The sequence below is a fragment of the Prionailurus bengalensis genome, chromosome A1, assembly GCF_016509475.1.
Source record: "Prionailurus bengalensis isolate Pbe53 chromosome A1, Fcat_Pben_1.1_paternal_pri, whole genome shotgun sequence".
NCBI lineage: Eukaryota > Metazoa > Chordata > Mammalia > Carnivora > Felidae > Prionailurus > Prionailurus bengalensis.
In genome coordinates, this window is record NC_057343.1 from 127,166,476 (window position 1) to 127,175,880 (window position 9,405).

Sequence of the window (9,405 nt, forward strand, 5' to 3'; positions counted from 1 at the left end):
AGCAGAGAGGACTCTCTGCTTAAGTGTGTCCTTCCTAGCCCTTATCACCTTGATCTGAAATGACCTGTGGATACAGCAGCCTCTTCCAGGAGGTTTCATTGCTACAAGGCAGTTCGTTCATTATGGCATCCCCGCTGCTTAGCACAGGCACGATGCCTGGCACAATGTCAGTCCCCAATCTGTGTTGACAGTATTGCTCTTCTGATGTCTGGTTGGTGTTTCAGCAATGAAGTCTTCTTCTTTTAAATCCCCTGATACAAGGGAAATCCTCTGGAGTTGAGAAACTTCCAATGCAATTTAAAAGGCAAAATTTCCATTGCTTTATGATCTCGTCTTTTTAATTCAGCATTTTCCATTTTTATACTCTGTGGAGTTGGTCTCTGAGAAATGCTGCTAAATAAGAGATCTATGTGGGAAACCTGTTACTCATCCAAGCAAGCCAGCAAGTGTAGTGGTTTAGTACACAGGTGTCGGAGGCAGCCTGCCAGGCCACAGTGGGTGGGTGATGATGTTACCACCCTGCTTCCATTTCCTCCTCTGTACCATAGGGTGAAGAGCAGCCCTATTCTCTGGAGTTGTTGTGAGAATTCACTGAGGAGTACACCAAACGTTGAGGAGACTTACTGAGTGTCCAGAATGTGCCGGTTACTATTATTAAACAGTTTTTCTTTCTACCTACTAGAAAATCACAGAAACAACGCAACTCAGAATATACTTACTTGGGGAAATTCCTGTGTCATCAACTTAAAGAATATGAACACTTTCTGATCCAAAATTGAGACACTGGCTTGACAAGTGTAAATGTAACTTGCGGCACTGGGGCATAATATTTCAAAGGAGGACTCTTTTAGCAATCCCGCGAGCAAACAAATCAACAAGACCTCTATGTAACTACATTTTAAAATCTCTGTTTTTAAAAAAATTTTAAGTGCAAGTGCAAAAATGACTCTTATTGACTCTGAAGGGAGGACTGCACCTTTTATTTATATTGCACAAACAAAAAAAGCATCTGGGCTTCATGCATCATTTTCTGATCATTTTCTGATTTAGTTGGAGAATTATTACTTGATAACAAGAAGGGCTGAGCTTCCTTTTTCAAAATCTCATGCCATTTATCTTAATTCTGGTGCATCTGATAAGAACTTCCTCTAGAGCCAGGAAACTTTGCAAGTATGAAATAATCTGAAAGGAGGACGTAAAGAAGGAAGTAACTGACCAAAGCAAAAAAGGGGAACATCAAAGCAGGTTTAACCAAAAGAACAGAAGGGAGCTTGGCACAGCAGTCTCAAGGTAAGAACCTGATTTAAGGTGTGTGGCTAATGAACAACTGTAAGAAACAAATTCATTTTAAATAATCAGTGACTTTTTTTATGTTACCAGACACAGTTTTTAGATGGCCTTAGGTGGTGATAGGGGGAAATATCAGTTTACAAACGGAGGGTGATGTTATGCTTACACGTGTAAGATTAGGTTTTTCCAAACACAAGGACAATATCTGCCTTTGAAAATTCCAGAAGTCTATCAACCACTTGTAATTTTAGGACAAATGAATAATTGTTAGTCTGTTGGAACTGCTTTCAAGAATGAAAACAGTCTTCTGTAAGATTGGGCAAAGTTAGGCTTACTGGGATGTTAAGCTATCTTTGAAGGGCTCTTGTTTAACACATGGTTTTCATTCTAGTGGGTCTTTCCTTTTTGCCTCTCAGAGTTTTTTCCTGTTAAGTTATTTTAGAGAAAGGAAAAGGATGCATTTTTTCTCCTGTAAGAAGTTTTCTTGTGTTTATTTCAGTAAGTACTTCTTTTGACAAACAGTTTTAATATTTGAAATGTTCTGGAGTGCCTACATAGAAGAAAATAGATGGTAAAAATAAATTCTCCTCTTGGAAATTGAGAGGGCAATTTATTACCTTATCCTCAGCAATAGTTAGCCTTCCCCACTTTTGTTGCAAGCCTAGCACCTTTTAATAAGGTGATTAATTTTAATCTATATTTGAAATTCTGTTCAAATGTGCTAACAAATTTTTACTTAAACGAGTAATCACTTTTAACATAAAATATCTTACATATGATTGGTTCTCATCTGCTTTAGAAAGGAAATGAGATCCTAATGGTTAAAGTCATTTGCCAAATATTTGCCTTGACATAAGCATTGTGTCTGACCTTATAAAGGAGAGAATTTACCACGATTATAAAGAGATTAAAAGATGTCTAGATCTGGGCTATCTGTCCATATATTTTTATCAAATAAATTATATAAAAGATAACTGCATCTCATATGTAATTTGGTATTTTGTGTGACATGCCAAACTGAAAATTTGCACATTGATGTATTCCAATGGTGAAAAAATTTAGAAAAATTTACTGTCTTGTGTGAATACTCACTGAAAGCAGGGCTCAACTTTGTGGGGTTTCCTTTTACCTGTTTATTGTTACTGTTGTTATCCTAATGCAGTTTGCTCTATTCACTAACAGATATTTAAGAAAGTAGCTCTTCTGTGTCTAGTGCTGGATTTGGTAATGTAAAGATAAATAAGAACTCCAGCCCTCACGAATCTCAGAGCTAATCAAGCTTTAAAATTTTAGCGATAGATGTTTTTGATAGCCATTTATAGAAATGTGGGTAAGAAGAGTATTTGGAGGCAAACTTTGCTTGGATCCTGATTCAGTCATTTCTTAGTTATTCAAGAAGTTACTTAAACTCTTCAATCCTCTCCTCGCTCTTCTGTAAAATGGACAAAACAATAGTATCTACTTCATACGGCAGCTGTGGGATCAAAGGAGATAATCCATCTATCTAAAAGTGTTTTAAAGCTGAAACAAAAGAAGCTCTTAACTAAATATTATCAATATTGACATTCAATAGATAATAATCATCCCACAAGCACTGTTCACAATATTGAATGACTATAGCTAACAATACTGTATTGTATATTTGAAAGTTGCTGAGAGGGTAGATCTTAAAAGTTATCATGACAGGAAAAAAAATTGTAGCTATGTGAGGTGATGATCATCAGCTAAATTTAGTGCAGTGATCATTTCGCAATAATACATATGTCAAATCATCATGTTGTATATACCTTGAACAAATACAAAGTTGTATATCAATTATATCTCAATAAAACTGGAAACAATGAGGGATGCCTGGATGGCTCAGTTGGTTGAGCGGCCAAACGGCTGACTTCGGCTCAGGTCATGATCTCACGGTCTGTGAGTTCGAGCCCCGCGTCGGGCTCTGTGCTGATAGCTCGGAGCCTGGAACCTGTTTCAGATTCTGTGTCTCCCTCTCTCTGACCCTCCCCCGTTCATGCTCTGTCTCTCTCTGTCTCAAAAATAAATAAACGGTAACAAAAAAATTTAAACCTGGAAACAATGAAAATGGTATTAGATGTAACTATTTCTGTGTCTAGGCTAAGAACATAGAGTAATACTATTTTGTTGATAAAATCATAATACAACAACTCAATCTGGCTATAAATGCTTTTCATTTCTGTCTTCATTGCTATTTTAAAGCATTGACAGAAAACATTCTAGGGGCGCCTGGGTGGCGCAGTCGGTTAAGCGTCCGACTTCAGCCAGGTCACGATCTCGCGGTCCGTGAGTTCGAGCCCCGCCTCAGGCTCTGGGCTGATGGCTCAGAGCCTGGAGCCTGTTTCTGATTCTGTGTCTCCCTCTCTCTCTGCCCCTCCCCCGTTCATGCTCTGTCTCTCTCTGTCCCAAAAATAAATAAACGTTGGAAAAAAAAAACATTCTAAAATTATCTTAATTGAATTTTTTTTTTTGCTGGAAGTTGTGAGAGCACTAGTGATAGGAAGACTTTCAAAGTATTTTTAGATATTTTATGTAATATAAAAGAGCTATTGTCTTCTATTAAGTATAAACTATGCCCTTTAGAAGATGTATCTTAGTATATGTGCTGCCAAAGTAAGCGCTAGAAGATGTGTCTCAAGTTTTAAACTGTTGACTTAAGCAATTAGATGCTGACGTTAGGAGTCATTTGTTTCTTGACTCATTTATTTAATAAATATCAGTTGAACTCCTTTTCTGCACTAGCTGTTAATGCTGTTCTCTAGGAATATAAAGACGAAAAGACCCAACCCCCGCCCACCATTTAACCAGGTAGGAAGACACACAGTTCCCTGTAAGTTAGGCTGTCATGCTCTACCCAGGAATGGATTCATTAATAGGGAAGCACAGAGGAAGGAGTGATTAAGGAAAAGACATCATCCCTGACTACGCCACAGGCATCATGGAGGAGGTGATAAGCAATGGAAATTATTGCCCGTGTGTACTCGTATCGCTTCCACCTGTTGCATTCAAAGCATTGTGTTTCACTTGAAAATTATTAGCCTCATTGTCAAAAGTCATGTTGAAATCTAATTAAGAAAATCACTCACACTTGGCCAGATAGAAGTTCTCTTTTTCTCTCCTCACAACAGCTAGTACTCTCTTCTCTTTTGTAGCAGGAACTCACTAAGTGCTGGTGCTTAATATGGTGGTAGATATTGGCAGATTTTTTTATTATGCTATGCAATAAATATAAAACTAATATGTTTTGTTATGCTATGAAATAAACACGCAATTAATGTGTTCTTAATTTATAGGTGTCTGGATGGCAGATCGTTCAACCTTCTCTTTCTTGAGTTGTCTACTCTGCCATTATCTTCCACTCATTTCTGCTTCATTTTGTGATTCATTTATAGAAAGGGAAGTGGAGTCGAGTAAAATCCCCCCCGACATCGTGCAAGTATACATTAATGATTGTACTGTAAAAAACATCACATACAACAAGAACGATCTTCAAAGACTCCGTTTACTCAACCTCTCCTCTAATTGTATCAGGACTTTGCCAAATGATGTTCTTTCACATCTGAAAAAGAAATGCCTGAAAGAGCTTCCAAGATTGCTTCTTAACTCTACCCTACAAGGAATTACACTGGCCTGCACCTGTGAATTCATTAAGGGCCACACCACACTACTAAACACTGCTTGTGCAGAAATGTTGAAAAGCTGTGGAAATACTTCAGTGGCCGTTTCTATAGGACTTTCCCTTCTTTTACTGTTGTTGATCTGTGGAATTGGGTGTGTTTGGCACTGGAAACACCATAACCCAGTGCAATTTACCTTACCAAGGTTTTTGCAGAGGAGAAGCAGCAGGAGAAAAGACTATGCTAAAACACTCTCAGATCCCCTCACTGTCAACTCAAGGCATAAAATCTCAGTTCAGACCCAAGACTATACATCTTCTGGAAGAGGGGTTAACATGTATGACAACTATGAAAATGTGGAAGTCGGTCCTCCCAGAGCTAAAGAAGAAACTGATAAGGAACTATATGAGAACACTCGGCCCACCAATTTCGAGGAGCATATCTATGGAAATGAGACATCATCTCAATATTACAACTTCCAGAAGCCTAGCACTTCTGAAGTCTCTCAAGATGAAGACATATATATTCTTCCAGATTCATAACTTTTCAAAACACTGGGTTCAGTTATTAGAAGATAAATATTCACTGGGACTTTTATTGTACTTATGCCATTGTTAATCCTGTTCTTCGAGTGAAACTCAATGATCTTTTATCTGTCTCCACCCTTCTGAACCTTCTGTCTGTGTATCACTGTGGGTTAATTCCAGGGATCCCCTTTACCCTCATTTTGCTAGATTAATTCTGCATTGTGTTATATTGATTCTTCCTTCTGTTACCTGTTATCTTTTTCTTTTATTTCTCTCTCTACCATCGTTTCTGGCTCAAGATTGCTGTCAGTCTCCTAACAAGTCTTTCTGGCTCTAGTGTCTACACATTCACCCATGATGTTGCCAGATTTATCTTCAGAAAATATTTCCAGTGCTGCATCACTCCTTTGCTGAAACCTCTTAGTGTCTCCTCTTTGCAAACGACATACTATTTATAATTTTTTTTAATTTTCAAAATGTTTTTAATTTATTTTTGAGAGAGAGAGAGAGAGACACAGAGTACAAGTGGGAGAGGGGCAGAGGGAGAGGGAGACAGAATTCACAAAGCAGGCTGCAGGCTCTGAGCTGTCAGCACAAAGTCCGACACGGGGCTCAAACCCATGAACCACGAGATCATGACCTGAGCCGAAGTCAGATGCTCAACCAACTGAGCCACCCAGGCACCCCAATGTACTATTTATAATCTAACTCTAGGACTTATGATTTCCCACAGTTGATTCCAGTTTACTTTTCCAGTGACTCCTACTAATTTCTCACTTGTCTGCTTTCTTCATAATCATATGAGAATTGCCAGACCCATCCCTCCTCCATGGCTTTGTTGGTCTGCCCCCTTTCAAGCCTGCCTCGTATGGTAACTTCTTCCACATGTCTTCTGAGTTATTCCAAACCTGCCTTTACCTTTTTCTTTTCTTATTTCCTATAGATTTTTCTGCCTGTTTAAGTCTCTGGGAATTCAAACATATGAATGTTTTCTATGGCATCTTACTATTTAATGTCATATGAGAATGTCTTAAATTCCTTGCTAAGTAATAAGGAAGTGCCTCATATTCCTATTTTAACTCCAGTGCCTAGACCATTATATGAGGCAATCAGTATTGTTCAATTAACAAGAATTAAGGTGTGTATTTTGCTCAGCAGTTTGGAGAAAAATCTAATAAATTCATTCATTCAAGAAATATTTTTCAAGTACCATCTATGTACTTTTACTCGGCACATGGAAGGGGTAAAACGTATAAAGACAGACATGGGTCTTGAATGCATATTGTCTAGTAGGAAAGAAAAGACAATAAATAAACAAATATGCACTTCTTAAGCTGTAGTATCTTATCCCTGAAGTCTTCCTTTTATATGCTGTCCTGAATTGATCAGGCTGAGACTCTGCAAGCTGTATTTTTCCTTTGCCAAGTGGACCCATATAGGGCTCTGTTCAAAGGGAGCACCGTGGAAGACTGGTAGACGATTGGAACCAAAAGGGACTTACTCTTTCTCCTTGGGGCCCTGGCAGGTACCATTGCCATGTAATTTACTCCAGCATCACCAGTTCTTTGCATTTTCTAGTTTCTTCCGGCTTTCCCAGAATCAGCTCAATTGCACACTGTCAGAGGTAACAAGCTTACCTTAGAACCTGAGAGGCAGCTCTTCAGAGCCTCCTCTGGAGGAGACAGATGAGACCCTCTGAGCTTCAAATCCAAGCCCGAGGCATGGGTGCTCTCTCCTGCAGTCACTGTCTTTGTGGCACCTCAGTGTCCTCTTTATATCCTTCCAGTCAACTAATACCTTTTTGCTAATTCTCTGTATTAAATTCTCCCTCTTAAACCGGTAAGCTTTCTGTTTCTCAGGGTGGACCCCAGTAGACAAATAAAAATGCTTTGAAGAAAAAAAAAAAACTTTTGTTTTTGAGAGCAATAGGGTTGGGTAGGGAAGAATTTTAATGGAATGGTCAAAAGAGGCCTCTCTGGAGACACACTTAAGATGGGACTTAAGGGTGAAAGGAGTTATCCGTGAAAGTGTGAGATGGGTAGGGGTGTGAAAAGCTTTTGCATTTAATTTAGAGAGGAGTGGCTGCAGTGCAGATAAAGCCATTGACATAGCTACCTTAATCTTTGGAGGAACTTCCACAGGACTTACTGATGGACTCAGTATGTATGTTTGGTAGGGAAGGGTTAAGATTGGGGATTGTAGGGGCGCCTGGGTGGCGCAGTCGGTTAAGCGTCCGACTTCAGCCAGGTCACGATCTCGCAGCCCGTGAGTTCGAGCCCCGCGTCGGGCTCTGGGCTGATGGCTCAGAGCCTGGAGCCTGTTTCCGATTCTGTGTCTCCCTCTCTCTCTGCCCCTCCCCCGTTCATGCTCTGTCTCTCTCTGTCCCAAAAATAAATAAATGTTGAAAAAAAAAATTAAAAAAAAAAAAAAGATTGGGGATTGTAACAGAGAAGTCTAGAAGAACCACCTTATTTCTGGCAGGAGCAGCAGGGGCGATTATAAAGCATTTCAGTGAGATGAGGAAGACTTACAGTGGAAACTGTTTTGGAGGCTGTGTCAGGAATGACTTGGGCTCCCAGTAACAGAAAAGCTGACTACATTGACTTAGACATGTACACCTTCATTTATTTCAAATAATGTGTACACTGAAGTGAGGCACTTGAAGGCTAGCGTATTAGGCTAACAGTACCATCAGAAATCCGTGGGGCACCTGGGTGGCGCAGTCGGTTAAGCGTCCGACTTCAGCCAGGTCATGATCTTGCAGTCCGTGAGTTCGAGCCCCGCGTCAGGCTCTGGGCTGACGGCTCAGAGCCTGGAGCCTGTTTCTGATTCTGTGTCTCCCTCTCTCTCTGCCCCTCCCCCGTTCATGCTCTGTCTCTCTCTGTCCCAAAAATAAATAAATGTTGAAAAAAAATTAAAAAAAAAAAAAAAAAGAAATCCGTGTTCTTTCTCTATTTTCTCTCTGCCATCCTTAGTGCTATAAGTTTCATCCTCATTTGTATTAACTCATGATCACCAAATGATTGTGGAACATGCAAGCCTTATATTTGTGTTCTGGTCCTGAAGGATAAAAGGAAAAGACCACATCAGGAGATACCTATTTATCTGTCATTGACCAGAATGGTGTTACATGCATACATGGATACCACCAGGTATGAGTGGAGGAGAAATTGAATTTTGACCTTTGATTGCCTCATAGGAAAGGAGCCAAGGGAAAAAGAAAGTTGTAAATAGAATTTAAGTCGGTCAACCTACTACCAAAGGGGGAAAAATCAATTTTGGACCTGTTTATTCTGACATGTCCTGAGACCCAAGTAAAAATCCCCAATTTGCAGTTGTAGATACACATTTGAATTTTGGAGGAGAGCTCCTAAGTGGATATGTACATTCGAGAGCCATCAGCAAGCATTTAGGTGGTATCTAGAGGAACAGGGATTTATGTGATGACCTGGAGCAAAGAGTAGAGAACCAATAGAAAAAGGGATGCAATGCAGAAGTCCCCCTCAAACTGCAGTATTCTGGTATTAGGTCAATGAGGAGAATATAGCAAAGGAGCCTGAGAAAGAATGGCCAGTGAGGAGGGTAGTAAATTCTTAATGATTTTTAAAAAAATTTTTTTAACATTTATTTATTTTTGAGACAGAGAGAGACAGAGCATGAACGGGGGAGGGGCAGAGAGAGAGGGAGACATAGAATCGGAAGCAGGCTCCAGGTTCGGAGCCATCAGCCCAGAGTCCGACGCGGGGCTCGAACTCAGGGACCGCGAGATCGTGACCTGAGTCCAAGTCCGACGCTTCACCGACTGAGCCACCCAGGGGCCCCTCTTAACGATTTTTAAGAATGGTGGTTGATACTGTGAAATATATATGTTGACACATCCATTACAGGTCATTTTCCAGAGATAGGATGAATATTTGATACTTGTTTATTCTCTTTGGCCAGAAAATATAGTA

At 39.8% G+C, this 9,405-nt stretch overlaps 1 protein-coding gene across 1 annotated transcript; it reads left to right on the forward strand.

Annotated features, from left to right (window-relative positions):
• The first annotated feature begins 555 nt into the window (after positions 1-555).
• On the forward strand, positions 556-5,532 carry GAPT (GRB2 binding adaptor protein, transmembrane). Its single transcript, XM_043590778.1, has 2 exons — positions 556-1,290; positions 4,602-5,532. The coding sequence occupies exon 2, from the start codon at positions 4,610-4,612 to the stop codon at positions 5,465-5,467; it is 858 nt and encodes a 285-aa protein (XP_043446713.1). The 5' UTR covers positions 556-1,290; positions 4,602-4,609; the 3' UTR covers positions 5,468-5,532.
• Positions 5,533-9,405: the final 3,873 nt, after the last annotated feature.